The sequence below is a fragment of the Mastigoproctus giganteus genome, chromosome 7 (genome assembly GCF_048544385.1).
Source record: "Mastigoproctus giganteus isolate SK-2022 chromosome 7, ASM4854438v1, whole genome shotgun sequence".
NCBI lineage: Eukaryota > Metazoa > Arthropoda > Arachnida > Uropygi > Thelyphonidae > Mastigoproctus > Mastigoproctus giganteus.
The window spans coordinates 213,107,759-213,127,314 of NC_143581.1; the positions used below are offsets into that span (position 1 = coordinate 213,107,759).

The window sequence follows — 19,556 nt, forward strand, 5'->3', positions numbered from 1 at the left end:
GCTCGGGATTGTGTTTAATCGTCTCACATGCTCGGTCTCAGTCGGCATACCTCATTCGTATACAGTCAACATTGTAGTGAACATTCGTGCTAATGTTGTGACCACGTGTATGTGCGTAAAGCATTTTTTTTTTTGTGTTCAAATTTGGTGACTTATTTATTAACTGTGCACTACGAAAATGGCCCCAATGAAGAAAAGGGTTGAAAAGGAAGGCGGTAAGAAGAAGGAGATGATTACGGTAGAAGTTAAGAAGGAAATCATCAAGAAGCACGAACAAGGTATGAAAGTGGCCGCCATCGCAAGATTTTATAAGAAGTCTACGTCAACAATTTGCACAATATTAAAGAAGAAAGAAAGGAGTCACGAGAATATCAAAGCAAAGGCCACGTATTCTGGAAGATGCAGAAAAGTTGCTTTTGGTGTGGATAAACGAGAAGCAACTAGCAGGTGATACTGTGACCGAGAACTTGATCTGTGAGAAGGGAAAGGCCTTGTATGCCGACCTCGTAAGTAAAGTGCCTGGTACGTCTACAGAAAACGAAGAAGGCTTCAAGGCGAGCAGGGGATGGTTTGATAACTTTAAGAGGAGAAGTGGCATCCATAGTGTTGTGAGGCACGGAGAGGCTGCGAGTTCGGACGCTAAGGCAGCTGAGGCGTTCGTTGCCGAGTTCCAGAAGCTCATGGTTTCCGAGTGTTACCTGCCGCAGCAAGTTTTTAATTGCGATGAGACAGGGCTTTTTTGGAAAAAGATGCCAAAGAGGACCTACATTACAGCAGAAGAGAATGCCATGCTCGGTCACAAGCCCATGAAATACCGTCTCACCCTCTTGCTGTGTGCTAATGCAAGTGGTGATTTCAAAGTCAAGCCCCTGCTCGTGTATCATTCTGAGAATCCACGAGCCTTCAAGAAATGCAAGGTGCAGAAGAGCCAGTTAACCGTTATGTGGAGGTCCAACAGCAAGGCTTGGGTCACTCGTATCTTGTTCGTTGAGTGGATCAACGAGGTCTTCGGTCCTGCAGTGAAGAAATACCTCTTAGAAAAAAACTGCCATTCAAAGTCTTGCTGGTTATGGATAATGCTCCTGCTCATCCTCCAGACCTTGAGAACGACTTACTGGAAGAATTCGAATTCATTAAGGTCCAGTTCCTTCCTCCCAACACTACTCCATTACTCCAGCCCATGGATCAGCAGGTCATTTCGAACTTTAAAAAGCTTTACATCAAGGCACTATTTCAGCGATGCTTCGAGGTGACCGAAGGAACTAACCTAACCCTCCGAGAGTTTTGGAAAAATCATTTCCACATCGTAAACTGCCTCAAAATCATCGATAAAGCCTGGGATGGGGTCACCAAGAGAACCCTCAATTCTGCTTGGAGAAAACTATGGTCTGATTGCGTTGAGGGGTTTGCTCATGAACAGGAGCTGCCAGTTGTCGATGAAATTGTGTCCTTGGGGACGACCATGGACTGGAGGTGAATAAGGACAACATTCAAGAGCTGGTGGAGGAACATGGCCAGGAGTTTACCACCGACGAACTGATGGATCTGCATCGCGAGCAACAGCAAGAGGTTATGGAGGAGATCTCGTCTGAGGAGGAGGAGAAAAAAATGGAGACATCCCTTTCTTCAAATGAGATTAGGGAGGTGTGTAAAATGTGGGAAACAGTGCAAAATTTTGTAGAAAAGCACCACCCGAGTAAGGCTGTGGCAGTGCGAGCGATGAATCTGTTTAACGACAATGCAATGTCATATTTCCGTGAAATCCTCAAAAGGAGGCAAAAGCAAGTGTCATTGGATAGGTTTCTTGTTAAAGTCGCACAAAAAGAAAAAGTCAACGATAGTAGTGATTCCGTTAGTGACAGTGAAAGTCGTCCTACCCAATAATTAATAAATTCGATTGCTTTTAAAAATATAAAAAAGGTATGTATGTATTTTGTATTAATCATTTTTACAGTATATGAATATTTTTGAGTTTTGGAACAAATCATCTGGGTTTCCATTATTTCTTATGGGGAAATTCGCTTTGATATACGAGTGCTTTGGATTACGAGCACGTTTCCGGAACGAATTATGCTCGCAAACCAAGGTACCACTGTAATTCCTCATGTGTGAATGTAGATGCAAAATACTCATCCAGTTTGTTTGCCCTCTGAGCAGGATCATCAACAGTTGAACCATCGATGTTAAGTGGACCAATCAGATTCATCCCCTTCCTTTTAGAGTTTATATAAGTAAAGAAATCCTTGCTGTTTTTCTTAGCATCTTTTGCCAAGGATTTCTTGTAATCTGCCTTCACCTGCCTAACCTCCTTTGTGACCTGATTACAGACTAGCTTATATCTGCCATTGGCTTCTGGATCACTTGATAATTTATATGCATGCCATGCATTTTCCTTCTCTGTTACGAGTCTCATTAGATAACCATTTAGGCCTAAACCTTGAACAATATTTCTTAGTAGGTATGAAACTTTTAGTAGCATCCACGATTAATTCCTTGAATGCTTACCACTTAGAATTTACTGTTGGTAACATCGTCAGTTGATCCCACTGTACAGAATTTAAAAACTGTCTGAGACCACTGTACTCACCTTTACGGAAGTAAAAACCCTTTCCTTTACCCCTGATGGTAATTAAATCTTTAAGTAAATCCCACATCAGTACACTGATCACTGCCACCTAGTGGTTCCTTTATCTGCAAATTCTTAATACACGAATGATCACTGCTGATAACCAGATCAAGAGTATTACTCTCTCTGGTTGCCTATCGAACATGCTGCTGCAGAAAACAATCATCCAATAAATCCACAAAAGTCTGACTAGTGTGTGAGTGACCAACCGCCAGTTCCAGTCAATATCTGGGAAGTTAAAATCCCCCATTATAAGACATTCTGATTTACTAGCCCACTCTATTTCTCTGTATAATTGTTCATTGTACTCATTCGAGTCGTTAGGCCTATAACACACTCCTACTCTTATTTTTGCTTTCGCAGTGCTTATGTCACACCAAACTGACTGAACAGTGCACTGTTCATCTATATCAACTGGGTGCACTTCTTTTGATTTTATGTTTTTCTTAATTAACAGCATAACACCTCCTCCCTTCCTATCCTTTCTGTACACATTGTACTCCCCAAATTCCAGTTCTACATTCCTTATATCTGGGTGACACCACGTCTCTGCTATCCCAACAATATCCGCCTTTGATGTCTAGACCAACACTTCAAATTCATCAAATTTATTTACTATACTTCCAGCATTGGTATACATGCAAGCATACATGCACCTATTCCTAGTTACCCTAACACATCCCATATACCCACCTATTTCACGATGACTGCCATCCATCACTGAAACCCCCAACACCCCTCGCTCCAGGTCGCTACTTATTCTAATAGAAGTTTTGCAAGAATCACCTTCACCTCTGCCTGCAGCTACTATTAAACTATTAGTCCTTGTATCCCCCCAAGCTAGCAGTTTTCCGACCCACCTAACAGTGCCTCGATAGCATCAGCAAATATTCTTGCACCCTTCCTATTTAAGTGTATCCCATCCCTGTAGAAGCAGTCTCTCCTGTTAACAAGTACAGACCAGGCTGAAAAAAATTCTACCCCTTGAGCCTTGCATAATCTTTCCAGGGCCGAATTGATCGACAAGGCTCTCATCATATACTCCCTCCTGTCGTGTCTGGGCAGAATTGCAGACACTTTCAAATTCAACCCTAATTCACTGCTTTTGTTCAACAGTGACCTGTACTTGTTAAGTAATTCTGCCGGTCTCCTACTCTTAATATCATTAGTGCCAACGTGTACAACTATATCACTTTTTGTGCCCTTAAAAGATGATATCCGCTCTACGTCATCAACCTAAGGGTTAATTGTGTTTGGGTTAACTGTGATTCAAGCATACATGTTGCTAAAATATGATTAATGATAATATTCTTGTCAAAATTATTGGTTTTAAACTCCTTTGACACATCGTCAAAGGAGTGTACAACTAATAACTCCTTTGACCATGTGTCAAAGGAGTTATTAGTTGCACACTTAGAACTCTTGTTTTTTATCTGGTCATGCCAGAGTATAAACAGAATTTTTTTTTTTTTTGTTTGAAGTGGGGGGGGGGGAAGTGGTTTGGCATTATTTGGATTTTTTTAATCACCCCAAAAAGACTCACATGAGAATTGGTATACAAATCAAAATGAATACAAATTTTATCTATTGATTGCATTTTTAATGCTGCACTACACTAAATGGAGGAATACAATGCAGTGTTAAAAAAAAAAATTGTGTAATCTTGCATTAATCTCCCTTTCACTTTATATATTTTAACTTTATAATACTTAAAAATATTTGTAAACTAAAATCTGTGGGAAGGGAATAATTCATCTCTCTCTCTCTCTCTCTCTCTCTCTCTCTCTCTCTCTCTCTCTCTCTCTCTCTCTCATGTCATACAATTTCAGTGGCTACAGTGAATTTGTCATTAATACTGAAAATGAATCTAGAAATATTCTTTTTAAATAAAAAGAATATTAATATCACTGGAACTTCCAATGTATAATATACACTGGATAATTATTTTGGGTAACCTCCTGATAGGGAATTTACTAAACAGCAGCAGATGTGTAAAGAATATCTTGTGCAAAAGATCCTCAAGATCTGATCAAAGAGTTTAATGTCATTAAACCAAGAATTAAGTTACTTTCTGAAAGTAATACACAGTGGCAACCTTAGCTTGAACAATCTTCCAAACAAGATAAAGTGCAAAGATGCTTGCAGGGTAGGGTCAAATGGTAAAAAAAAAAATAAAAGGAGAGAGACTTTTCTGAATAGTACTTTTATATATGGGCTGGGTTGTTATTATATTGTATTTCATTATATTTTTGTTTGTAGCATTATGAAGTAAAATATACAGTAGAAAAACAATAACTGCAAAACTGCTGCTATTTGACAAAGCTAAAATTTTTATAATATAGTTTTAGGGTCATATTTTTTGGCTTTTGCTTGTGATGCAATTTTTTTTTTTTTTTTTTTAATTTTGTCTTTTAATCTTTGATGCATATAAGAGACTTGATGCTAAATCAAAAGATTATAATGCTATGCATTACAGTCTTTTGATTAGCAGATTTATCAGGATATTTAACTGCACCAAGCTAATTATACCAACCCAGAAACTTGCGTCATTTTACTTTTTTTTTTAACAAGCAATTTTAGCAACTTCAAAAAAAAATTTTACATATAATAAATTAGTATTAATTTATTGTTTTCTTGTGGAAGTTGTTTATTTTTGATCCACAGTGCTTTTGTGAGTGACATGGGCTATGAGAGTTAAATAAAAATAGTTTACATTTTATTATTTAATTCTTTGTAGTTATTCAACCCATTATTTACCTAGGCACAAGGAGCCCCTAAGAATCATGAGGCTCCAAGTGGTTGCTTGGTTTGTTTGTGCTTAAAGCCACCAATGGTATGATATAAAAATAAACAACAACATATTTACCCCTTATACCATGATTCCCACTCAGAAAACACCTGAGCCCAATGTGGCCGGCCATAATGTATTCTTCTTTCTAAGAGGCAGTACTGTGTACCTAATGTTTGCTAAATAAAACAAAACCAACAAAAAATACACACACAAGAGTCAACCTCAAATTTACATTTTTGATGGGAGCAAAAAAAAAAAAAAAAAACCAATAAAATAAAGAAAAATTATTAAAATATATTAACAGGCTTTAGTTTTAAACTTTGCAGATATCCTTCAAAACCTTTAAAATAAATATAATGCACAAATATCTATTTTTTGCTTTGCAATAATGAAAACAGGAAAATATACTGAAATTCAAGAAATTAAAGCACGCATAATTGTATTTAAAAAAAAAAATTAATTTCAATTTTAATTATTTTAAAATACAGCTTAGAATTAGAATCCTTTGGCAGTAAATTTAAACAAACTAAATACAGTATTAAATTAAAGTTTTACTTTAAACAAATTGAATACTGCATTAGATCAGGGATTCTAAATGGATGGATGTTGCCCCCAAGGGAGCAAAAATTAGTTTTTGTGGGGGGGGGGCAAAATCATGGGTATTACAATGGTCTGTGGCCCTACCTGACCGCATCTTATTCCTTAATATTTAATTTCCCTCATTGGGTTTTCTTTTCCCCCTCAGACAACAGATTTTTAACATATAGGTATATTATATTAGGAGTGAGTGAGAAATTTTGATAAAAGGAAGATAGTGGGCGTGATATGATTCAACCACCACTGCTTTTCATAGGCATTAAATGCCTAAGTGCTTTCAGAGGTAATGTCTCCGCAATCCTTGGCATTTGCTCCTTTCTGGTGGCTGCAACCTTGGCAGTGGCATGGTTTATTTATTTATTTATTCTTTTGTTTCCTTGGTCAATATATAAGGCATGGATGGGATGAGGAAATGTTTCAGTCTATTGTTTCTTTTTTTTTTTTTTTTTGATTTGGTAGTTGTTGGCGCATCGGCTTCTGTGGCCATATTGCACCTCCCAAGGTTTTTGCAGTACTTTGATCCAAGCCCGAGGCGGGAATCGAACCCGCGACCTTTGGGTTGCCGGGCAGGTACTTTACCCACTCGGCTAGCCCGGTCGGCCTATTGTTTCTATTTTCTAAGTGACAATTAGTATTAATTTATTGTTTCCTTGTGGAAGTTGTTTATTTTTGATCCACAGTGCTTTTGTGAGTGACATGGGCTATGAGAGTTAAATAAAAATAGTTTACATTTTATTATTTAATTCTTTGTAGTTATTCAACCCATCATCAATAATGTCGTGCTGAAAAAAAAGTGTCGACGGTATCTGGATGAATATCTTGCTTATGGTTTTATTGAAAGCCTATTCGACTCAAGACAGCCTATGGTCTTACATGTAATAGTTCTTTTTCAGAGGAGGCTATGAAACCATTAAGACTTTTAGATTACTTAAAAAGGAAACATCCTGATAAAGTTGGTAAACATATTGAATATTTTAAAAATTTAAAACAGAATTTTGAGCAACGTTACCCTGTTACTTACTTATTTAAGAAGAACACACAAACAAATGATGATGGAATAATTGTCTTATAAAATTGCAGAAATCATTGCAAAAACTAGTAGTGTTCATACAGTTGCTGAGACTGTGATACGACCTGCATTAGAGACTGTAATTTCATCAGTGATGCATCAAAATCCTTCCGGTATTTTAAAAGAATTGGCATTGAGCAATGAAACAATTTGAAGACAAATCAATGAGATGCCAGTTAGCATTGAAGAGCAGCTAATTGACAAACTAAAAACGATAAAATTTTCTATTCAGATTGATGAATCCACAGTTACTGACAATAAGGCCCTTCTAATGGCATATGCTTGTTATTTTGATGATGATTATAAATTGCAAGGGATGTTTGTAAAATCTATAGAAACAACTGACTGTACTGGAGCATCCATTTTTGCTCCTGTAAAAACATGGTTCAATGAAACACAAGTACTGTTGGAAAATTTGGAATCCTGTGTCACTGATGGTGCTATCTCCACGGTTGGAAGACAAAGGTTTTATAGCCCACATAAAGGAAGTATGTCCTGAAGTTCTTGTAAGAAGATGTCGGTGCATACTTAATGAAGTATGAACCGACATTATCTGGTTGCAAAAAATATTAGTCCAGTTCTTTATCAATTTCTCAGTATAGTTATTAAAACCATCAATAAAATAAGGTCACAGTAAATATGATTACCTTTTCAGAAAATTTTGTGTTGATAATGAAGAATGGTATGTGAGGCTTCTTTTACATACAGAAGTCAGATGGCTTTCTAAAGGAAACTGTCTAACAAGATTTGTAAACCTTTTTTGATACGATAGTTTTTTTTAGGAGATACAGATTTAGCAAAGGAGATCAGCAAACACAAAAACAACGTATACTATATGGCTTGAATTTTTCGAAAACTTAATGAAGTATCACTTCAAGTTCAAAGGAAATTAATTATGCAAATGCATATTATAAGCCTTCACTGAAAAACTGGAAATATTTAAAAGCAATTTAATGAGAAAACAATTTCATGGTATGAACTCTCACCGAGAATGATATTTAGAATTATTCAGATCATTTGTATTCTTTAAAATATTCTTTAAAAAAATAGATTTTCTGATTTATTTTATTTTGAAGTGAAGCCATGGATGTTAGATTCAATTGAATGCAATGCTGGGTCTGCTAGTGAAGAAATTCAAGAACTCATTGAATTAAAATGTAACAAAGAATGCAAATATAAATTTGAAAAAGGTGGAATGGCTGAGTGTGGGGATCAAAAACCACTAAACTTCTTTATCCAAAATTGTGGTCTGAAATGGCCAAAGTATGTCTTTGTTTTCCAACTTCTTATATGGTTGAAAGTGGTTTTAGTTCACTAAATAAAATATTAACAAGGGAAAGAAACAGAATTGATGTATGTTCAAGAGGAGACATTAGAATTAAATTTACTAATGTCATACCGAACATTGAACTTTTAGCTAAGAAGCATCAGTCTCAGGGATCCCATTGAATAAAAAGAGTAAGTATAAAGTATTTTCTTGTTTAAAATTTCATGTGGGGGCAATAATTTAAAAAAGGTTGAGAAACACTGGATTAGATAAAGTTTAACTATACAAAATGCAGTGCAGAAATACAAATATCTTATAAAGCACTGTACCATTCTGCTAGTGCTGTATAAGAGACTACATTACACTAAAAATGTGATTAAGATCATCACTGAACAAATTAAGAACAGATATTACACAGTCACTTCTTATTACTGTATATTTGATTCACTGTGTTTCCATATATCCTTAAGTTTCTATTTTCATTAGTTTCTTCAAGTGTCCTTAAGTTTCCTTTTCATATGTCCATAATTCAGTATTAGTATTGGCAAATGATTTAAGGAAGTAAGCTTATACAGCATCAGCCAAAAATATAAAATAAAATAAATAAAAAATAATAAAAAAAAAATTCTTCCCAAATCACCTGTCCATCCTCTAATAATTTAACTAATTCCTCCTCAAATTTATCAAACTACTCATTTCCACAACATCAGATGGAAGTTTACTCAAACAATCAACCTACTATTTGCTTTCAACTAGCTGAAAGCAAATTTCTACACAACTATCCTACAACCATCCTTCCTCAAATTTAAATTTATGCCCCCTTATATGTGTTGTCTGAGCAAGATGAAGAACTGCTCAACATTTAGCTTACTCAATACATTCAAAGCCTTAAACATCTCAATCAGATCTCCTTGCAGGTACCTAAGTTTCCAGACACTGCAATTTGCAGAACTGAATTCTTTCTTGGTAAGTAAGATTTTGTTTCCATCACTAACCTTGTTGCTAATCTCTGCAACCATTCCAACAGATCTGCATCCTTCCTAAAATGTAGCTTCCAGACCTGTAAGCAGTATGCAAGATATGGTCTAAACATTGTATTATACAAAGAGATAATTACCTTCTTGTCCCTGTGGCAAAATTTCTGTTATTATTCACAGAACTCCATGAGCTGTCCTAGTAGCCTATTTGCAATGCTCAGGCAACTTCATGTCTGAATGCACAATTACACTGGATGTGTTTTACTCTCTACTACCTTGAGTATGGTACTATGGGATTACTGCAACTCTATTTTTTTTTTTTTTTTATGAAAACCCCAAACACGAAAGGTATCAAAACCTATAGTACTTAGTACCGTGCATGGGTTGAAGGAGAAGTATGGGGGGAGGGGGATGCCTGAAACTTTGCTCTAGAGACCAAACATGGGTTTCACCACTTCAAGCCTCCAATAAGCAAAGTGGTGGTATGCATTAGCATTCATTTGTCAATGTTATTAACTTCAATTGACACTTCTCAGTCCATCTGCCTAATTTGTCCATATCTTGTTGCAGTAGTGTATCCTGATTACTGTGCCTAACCATCTTGTCAACCTTTGTATCTACAAACTTAGACATTTAGCCTGATATGCCTCCATCAATATCATTAACAAGTACTGAAAAAAATAACAATGGACTCAGCACTGAACCCTGAGGGACTCCATTAACATTAGTTCAAGAAGAGCACTGCCTGTTGATTACCACTCTGTCTTCTCCAATTCAACCAACTCTTTATCCACAGCAGTTATGCCACGTTCAAGAGAACAGTGTAATATGTTTCATTGTGGCTAAAGTCATAGTAAGAGTAAAATGTTAATTGGCTGAGCAACATAACATCAAAGTCTCCATTTGATATGCCTACAATTTTACAGCAAATCTGACAGAGATCTGACAATACAGTTCCTGGATCAAATTGTAATCATAGATGGATGGTATTTGACTCTATTACAGTAGAACCTCAAAAATCTGTAACGTTCTGAATATTTCTCCAGGAGTAGCTGGGAAGAAGGAAACAAACTAGCCAGACTTTAAAAAAAAAAAAAAAAAATTGATGCATTATGTTCCATTTATAATTTCTAAATACCAATTTCTTTCTTTTTATCATATTTCCTAGACTATATCATTGTTACTATGTATCTGCAAAATATAAGATCATCATTTTTCAAGATATTCAATACTAGTTCATAGCATAGTACTTAATAGTATGGTAGGATGCATTTGGTTTTTAAGGCAACTCAATTGCTGAAATTACATTTGCACTATTTATATCACAATGCCCACACTGGAAGCAGCATTCAAACCCATTACCTTTATTTCTTAGGCAATACCTTACCCACTGTACCAATCCAGAAGATTAACATTTTGGCTTAATGCTCATAACTATTGTTCTGTGGAGACTATAGGGATCAGAGCTACTGTATTATTTAATAAAAATAATGAATCATAACCTTAAAAAAAAACGTAATTTCTTCAAAATTCTGGCATTTTCTGGAAAGGATCCAGTTTTTTATGGATTTATTATACTACATCTTGAAATGAAACAGCAGTGCCCATAAAGTAATGGCATTCTGGAGCACTACAAAACAATAAGTTCAAGTCTCAAAGATTCTCTGGAAAGTTTCTTAGCATTATTTTCTATGACAGTACTCAGATAACCACAACAGATTACCTAAAAAAAGGTAAAAATATACTATGCATTATTATTACTCTTTATCAGCTCATCAGAAGGAAGAATTGAAATTAAAAACAGGGAGAAAACTAAGAAAAGGTGTCATGTTCATCCACGACAATGTGCTGACTTACAAGGTTTCAATAATAAAAAAACTGAAAAATGTTTCAAAAAAGGAACAACCTTTGTTTTGTTTCAGCTTGATAATAATATCACTGGAGCAACAAAACATTGGATTAAAGACAAATTTAGAATTTTTTTTACACTAAAAAAAAAGTGGAAGAAAGATGCATTAGTATCCAAATCTGGTTGCCTAACTCATTTCTGTATAGGATAGGACTAAAACTTATTAGTATCCCAACATATTATTGTGATTACATCGTGTTTGTTAGCTCTTAATATATTGATTAATTTCAGTGACAAATATTTACACATTTACAAAATAATATCAAGGCTTGCATTAATATCAGTTATACTACATTAATAGAACTCCTAAAAGAAACAACAATATAAAGATATTAGTATCAGCCTAATAGAAATGAAATGAAATAAAGGTAGCAGTCAGTGCTGCATATTATCCCATGGAGCCTATGTGATTGCTTGAGGTGGTACCAATAAATTTATGGACTTATTCTATTTCAGGGTGCTGATGGGAATACATGCATAATGTAGCTCATTATGTAGCTCATTGATTGTGAATGTTTTACTAAAAATCCAGTACATTCTTAACAGTTATTACCTTGAAAGTAACAGGCCTGTAGTAGAAAAATTCATGATCATCAGTTCATGTCTGTCATATTTGCATCTATTACACTACACTACAGTGGTATGAGTGATACTCTTTAAGGATATGGCAAGATTGAACACTCCTTTCAAGGAGCTGCTAACTTCTAGTGGATGAGGCAAAACTAAATGCCATAGGTGGCTTCTGAGAGATAAAGAATGCACAGAGCTTCTAAGGCAATATTTTGATGTTTTTTTGAGGCACTGAATATGATCAATATGCACAACATATCTTGTGTCGCTATTGACTTCTACCTTAAAGAACAATGATACCATTACATAAGCATCTCAATTTTTACTTCCCAAAATCCATTTATAAACCTCATTCACTCTATTAATAAAATCTATCCATTTTAAAGTTGGCTTGTGCATGTTCACTTTGGTATTTCATATCAGGCACTACCTAATCTGGACTATCTTATTATTGTAATAATAAATTGTAGGGAATTTTTGTATAAACATATGCACTTATTTCTCACTGCAGAGCACAGAAATAAGTGAACAAGTATTTTGAAGAATATCTGCTTTTAAAACCAACCTAATTTTGTATTTAATTTTTTTAATTATATTAATTAACTTAATTCCACAGTCTTGTGAATGGAAAAAGAGCTAAAGAACTGTGTGGTACTTTATATTTAAATATCTGTATCAGTTGTTTAGCTACCCTTTTTCGGGCTCAGAGGCAAAGAACATGTTCGGACCCTACTTAATTAATGAAAATTGCAAAAACAGAAGCAAAAATATAAACATGAAGATTAAAAAAATTGAAACCATTAATAATTCCTCCTCTGCCTCTGTAGACACTAAAATAAATATAATGAATACATTTTTGAAGGTATAAATGATGTATTAAAAAACAAATACTGAATTTATATCAAATCCTATTTTTTTATTATTGTAAAACAAAATCCAATAGCTTTAATTGCAGATTAAGATCAACAGAAATACATATAAAATGATCAGTGAAAAAAAATTTACTGCATATCTACAAAGTAAATAAAGCTAACTAGGTAGTAAGCAATCTTTATTCACATTAACAAAAATTCAAGCCTTAAGTAAATGAATAATACCTATAAATAATAAGATTTGAATTAAAATTATGCACGAACATAAAAGCTCAGTAACAATAATAAATATATATATACACGTATTACATGCAGATATAAATGACAAAATAAAAATACATAATAAAATATACAGAAACATAAATAAACACTGCAGAAAAAAATACACATACACACAGATACTACCTTGAAAGTAACTGGCCTGTAGTGGAAAACTCATGATCATCAGTTTATGTGTGTCATATTTGAATCTATTACACTACAGTGGTATGAGTGATGCTGTTTAAGGATATGGCAAGATTAATAGTTTTGGAGTAATTTTAAAACAAATCATTGTAATAAGTAACCAACTGTATATGTTAATCTAGTCTATATACACAAAAAAAGTTTTATAACAAATATTTTAAACTTTAATTAAAATTTTGTCTCCTAGCCTTTTTAGTCGGAAAAAATATCTATAATTTTGTTGAAATCGACAAAATTTGCTACACCATTTTCTATGCTTAAGACGGACAAATCATTAAGTCGATCTTGGCCTATTGTGTTCCTTATATATGTTTTAATTTCGAAAAACTCCTATCGACACCAGCCACAGTAACCGGCAAGGTCAAGAACATAAAACATGCCATTATAACGTATGTAGCTCTTTGACTTCCTCTCTTTGCAACTTGACTTTTTCCAGTCCAACTTTCCTAACAGTGAGGTAATTTTCCGTGGTGATTTTAATGTTCACAACTCCAGCTGGCTTCCGTTTTCTAGTCACACCGACCCAGCAGGTTGAGATGCTGAGGCTTTTGCAATTACCAATGACCTAGCACAGATTGTTCATTTACCTACAAGAATACTGGACAATCCTAATCATACAGCCAATACGCTTGATCTTTTTCTCACAAACAGTCTATATACACAAAAAAAGTTTTATAACAAATATTTTAAACTTTAATTAAAATTTTGTCTCCTAGCCTATGGATTTATTATACTACATCTTGAAATGAAACAGCAGTGCCCATAAAGTAATGGCATTCTGGAGCACTACAAAACAATAAGTTCAAGTCTCAAAGATTCTCTGGAAAGTTTCTTAGCATTATTTTCTATGACAGTACTCAGATAACCACAACAGATTACCTAAAAAAAGGTAAAAATATACTATGCATTATTATTACTCTTTATCAGCTCATCAGAAGGAAGAATTGAAATTAAAAACAGGGAGAAAACTACATTACACAAGTACACGGTCGAAGCGAGAGGTCCTTTAGGCACTTCAGATCACAACTTGGTGATTGCCTCTTCTCCAATGGAACCTTTATCTCATTGCTATTCCCAACCTCGTGTTGTTTGGCATTACAAGAATGCAAAAAGGGATGACCTGCGAGACTTCTTTTCTTCTTTTCCTTGGTCGGATTACTGTTTCAAAACTTCTAATGTCAACGTTTGCTCAGATCATGTCAGTGAAATTATTCTTGCAGGAATGGAATCCTTTATCCCACACTCCACTTTAAAATCTCGTCCTTTATCTAAACCTTGGTTTTCCAATAAATGTGCTAAGGCTGTTCAAGAGAAGAATGTTGCATATTGTAATTGGCTTGTTTCTAATTCTTCAGTTTCATTTTCTGCCTACACCAAAGCTCGCAACAATTGTAAAGCAGTTATTAATCAGTCCAAACTAGAGTTTGAACAGGCTAAGAGTAGAAAACTTGCTTCTTGCCCTGATGGTAGCTGAGCATTCTGGTCTCTTGCCAAAGCTATTGGCCGCAACTTTTGCCCATCTCTGCTCCCACCTCTGTCCAAACCAGATGGTTCTGTTGTCACTTCAGCCAAGGATAAAGCTGACCTGCTGGCATCCCATTTTTCTTCCAGCTCATGTATTAATGATCTTGGTAAAACACCTCCCACCATTCCCAACATGCTCCATTCAATGCCTCCTGTGGTCTTCCATCAAAAGGATATCAGAAGGATTTTGATGAATCTTGATGCTAAGAAAGCTCCAGGTCCCGATGGTATTTCTCCACTTGTTCTCAAAACCAGTGCTCCTGAACTTACTCCTATTCTCTGCCGCCTTTTTTCACTTTCTTATTCCAAAGGTGTTTTTCCTTCTGCTTGTAAATTTGCTCATATCCAGCCAGTTCCTAAAAAGGGTGACAAATCCCTCCCATCCAATTATCGTCCCATTGCAATTACTTCTACTCTTTCTAAAGTAGTGGAGAAATCAATTAACTGCCAACTCTTAAACTACCTAGAAACCTTCCATCTGATCAACGAACGGCAGTATGGATTCCGTCAGTGTCGATCCACTGGTAATATTCTGGCTTATGTTACCCATTTATGGACTAATTCAATGGAAAGGTTCGGTGAAACACAAGTAGTTGCTCTTGACATCTCAAAGGCTTTTGAGATGTCAACAAGCTTCTAAACAAGCTTCCATCCTATGGTTTGCCAACTGTTTTTAGTAATTGGTTATCCAGTTTTCTCTCTGATCGCTCATCTCTGATCACCTTTATTCTCTGATGGTAGATGGCTCTCTGTCTTCTAACTTCTCCACTAATGCCGGTGTCCCCCAAGGTTCAGTACTTTCCCCCACTCTTTTCCTCTTGTATATTAATGACCTTCGTCCATTGATTGGAAATCCTATCCATAGTTTTGCCGATGATAGCACATCGAATTCCACTTTCCATTTTGAGAAACCTTGCCCTGCTCAATCAGCTTCAACTTCTCAAAAATCTGCTACCAATTCCTTAAATGCCGATCTTCAGGTAATTCTCCAGTGGGGCAAAGACAACTTAGTTGATTTCAACCCTTCTAAAACTCAGTCTTGTCTTATATCTCGCAAAAAAGGATTCTTCTACTCCTATGCTTATCTTTAATGACACTTCAATTTCTAGGCAAAATGATATATCTCTTTTGGGGATTACCCTGACTTCTAATCTCTCTTGGCACAAGCACATTACAAATATTGCTTCCACTGCATCTAAAAAACTTGGTTTTCTCTTTTGCTCTCGGCATTACTTTTCTTCCAAACAGCTGTTCACTCTGTATAAATCGCAAATCCGCCCTGCCATGGAATATTGTTCCCACATCTGGGGTGGTGCCCCCAAAACCTCCCTCAGGCTTCTTGATTTCATTCAGAAGAGGGCAGTTAGGTTAATTAATGATTCATCTCTAACAGAGTCTCTCCACTCGCTTTCTCATAGACATACTGTTTCTACTGCATGCCTCTTCTACAGATACTTCCATCGGCACTGTTTTTCTGAATTGGCTTCTATAATTCCCGCTCGCTCTTTCAAAACAGTCCAAACACGTGCTGCCACCAGCCAACATCCATTTACTGTCCAACTTCACCCACAGAACCAACTTTTCATCTTCCTCATTTTATTCATTCAACTGCCGTTTTCTGGAACAACCTTCCTTCATACGTATTTCCTGAAAATTACAATCTACAGAAGTTCAAGTCCAATGTCAACAAATATCTTCTTTCGTCTTCTCAACCTCCAACCCAAGCACGATACTAAGTACTATAGGTATCTAATACCTCTCATGTTTGGGGTTCACAGAAAAAAAAAAAAAAAAAAATGTAACAAATGTAGATAATGACGTGTTTTTAATTAAAATAAGGTTGCATAAGTCCCGAATTTAATTAATTTTTGAAATTTCTTGTCCTAAAGATGATCTTAAATTTAATACCTGCTGTGGAAAGTCATCAGAAATATCTTTATTGTATTGGTTTTGAAATTTTACAGCCGCTTGTTGCAGAGCTTCGTCGCTAAAAGATAAGAGTGTTTCTAGTTACAAAATTTTAAAACTATCTACATTTTAATTGATGTATCACAATGTCTATTGTTGCATAGTATATATCAACTTTAAACCGTCTTTCAGAATCTTGAAGTCGTTCATCTTGAGCTAAATCTTCAAACATTTTTTTTTAACTTTTCTATTGCGTTTGTTTCTAAAATTTCAATTTATTCCCCATGATCTTGCTAAAGAAAATGCAAAACTTTTACTTTCTTCGTAATTATCTCTTAGCAAAACCATAGAATTTAAAGATGCCTCTAAATGGCACACTGCCTGACTGAGATCTAGATTTTTTTGTTGCAGTAACTTTGAAGTTAAATTAATTGACTCCAGCATTTTGTAATTTAATACCAAAAGAAAAACAACTTCTAACGTTTCCATGTTTTTTTTGCAAGCCAATTGCCTTTAAATTATTTTTGATAACGTTTTTAGGACATCTGTAAATCTATAGCGCAATGCTAGTAAACAATCAAATCTTGATGACCAATGCACTGGACACAATTTCTTTAGAGTAATTGTTGATATAGTGCTATCATTTGCATCTACATTCTGTTTCTGATTCCATAGATCCTATTGTATAATACTATCTGCAAAAAATGAGTAAATATTTTCAACTGTCATAAAATAAAGAAATATCAGCTACTTTTTTCACAGCATCATTAATTACCAAGTTTAAGTTATGCACCGCACAATGAACATAGTAAGCATTTAGAACTTTTTTGTAATATTCTTGGTTGCATACTGCTATATATGCCCCATTCATTGTTGCGGCACCATCATATCCTTGACCTCGGCAGTTCTGTAAATCTAGTCCTTTGGATTCTATACAGTAAATAACGTCACTTTCAGTTTTACTAGCTGATTGATCTTTTATTCTATAAAATCCCAAAAATCGCTCATTTATAATGATATCTGATGGTATATCATTTTCTGTTTTTACAGTAACATAATGAAATATTTGGCTCATCTGATCAGTTTTTGTGACATCCTGGGTAGTGTCCATGATTACAGAGAAAAATGGCGCAGACTTTATTTCATCAACAATAACATTTTTGACTTTCTCAGATAAAAGACAAATAATTTCATTTCGAATAGTTGGACTCAAATATGTTGACCGGTAGTCACATTTTGAAATTAATTCCTTTAATATGGGATCATAGTTTGATAGAAGCTCGATTATATATAAAAAAATTCCACTTTTTATATTTTTATCATTCAGATTTTCTCGACGACTAATGTAACATGAATAATGCATTTCAAAACTTGTCTCCAGAAATTTTTTTCTTCAGTTATACTGGTTACTAAATCAGCATCAATTGTTTTATTTGTGTGCCAAAGATCGTATGTTACACAAGCAGAAATATGAACAGAGGAAGCTTTGTGTCTTTTAATTTTATTAGATAAATTTTTCTGATCAGATATGCCGTTTATCCAAGATTTTTTAAAATCTGCATTAGAGCAATCTCCAAATAACCAATGTGGTTCACAATATACAAAATCTGATTTTTGAGAATAACATAGCCATATAACTTGTACTTTAAGACCAGCTTTTGTTGTTTTACTTTTATAATAAAATTCAGAAAATGACCTCGACCTATTATTTTGCACAGTAACCAGAAAGGGACCTTTATCATATGTTTGTCTGCATCAGAAATATTTTCTGAAAAATTTGCACAGTCTGTTGGATACTGTATAAAATAACTGAGGGATCTAATCTTGAACCTTCGTAAACAAATGAGTTTGTTTCTGGACTTACTGCTTCATTTTCCATAACTTGATGGTCTTGATAGTCATTTGTTCTTGCCAGATCCAAAGAAGCAGGGCGATCTTCACTCAATTCAGCTGATATGGATTGGCTCAATTCAGCTGATATGGATATGGATTGCATTGGAAAAAATTATCAATCTTCTGCATTTTGTTTAATTTTTCAGTGATTTCCCTTACTTTTTTTCATTTTTGTGCACCGCTAAGGTGTTTATATACATGGCCAGACATCTGCAATTTATGGGGTAAAGTAAAAAAAAAATGAACATTACATTTTTTAAGTAGGTATGTGAAACTTCATGTGTAAATTTATTAAAATGGCTGGTTGCACCAATGTAACTTAAATTTTAAGGGTTCCTTAAATTGAAAATATTGTATCGAAATGAAATGGCAAACGAGTTATTGCGTGTTGCATCAAAATTTTGATGTGCAGTTTTTTGTTTAAGTCTAGCTTAAAATTTAAGTCTCATTGGTGCAACTGGGCATAAAAATAATAACTTACCCTGTTAAGCGTGAGGTGTTTCGAAAAGAGCTTCAAAAGGGTGGATAATAATAATCGAAATCATATAAGATAACATTCAATAGCATCACTAAAGTATTTGGTTTAAAGTGCAGCGTAGCTTGGTATAGGGTGCAAATTTGACAGCTTTTGTGATTGGTGCAGATGCGAGACAGATGCAGACCATCCCAATGTTTATATTTATGTTAACCATTGTTGACACTGATCAATCCGACTTATGTCCTTCGCTTACTGCACACGATTTATGGTTATGACATATTAGTCTTCTTTCCTGAATACGAGTATAATATATAGTCATTTTTAAACTTAAAATGTTCCTACGTAAATCGGTCTTGCCAAGCACCCCCCTCCACTGCACTCTTAAACCAAATGGAGTTTAGCTGTCTTTTGTTCACCCAAGGAAAACACCAAAGCCCAAAGGTGATCTTGTGTCGCAGACCGAGGTGATACATAACAAAGTTTCGTTAGGCAATAACATACTTACCCTTTAAATACTTTTCCTATTTGTTTTCCACACACAAACACATAACTAAGGAGGTCACAAATTAATATAAAAACAATTAAATAAAATCAGCCAAAGATGCTGGGC

General features: G+C 34.9%; 1 protein-coding gene across 1 annotated transcript in view; it reads right to left on the bottom strand.

Annotated features, from left to right (window-relative positions):
- LOC150083656 (NADPH oxidase 4-like) overlaps positions 1–19,556 on the bottom strand; it is a 140,486-nt gene that overhangs the window by 5,951 nt on the left and 114,979 nt on the right. Inside the window, exon 17 of the mRNA XM_090377424.1 lies at positions 5,493–5,593. Coding sequence (XP_090233550.1) covers positions 5,493–5,593 — 101 coding nt within the window. The remainder of the gene's footprint in view (positions 1–5,492; positions 5,594–19,556) is intronic.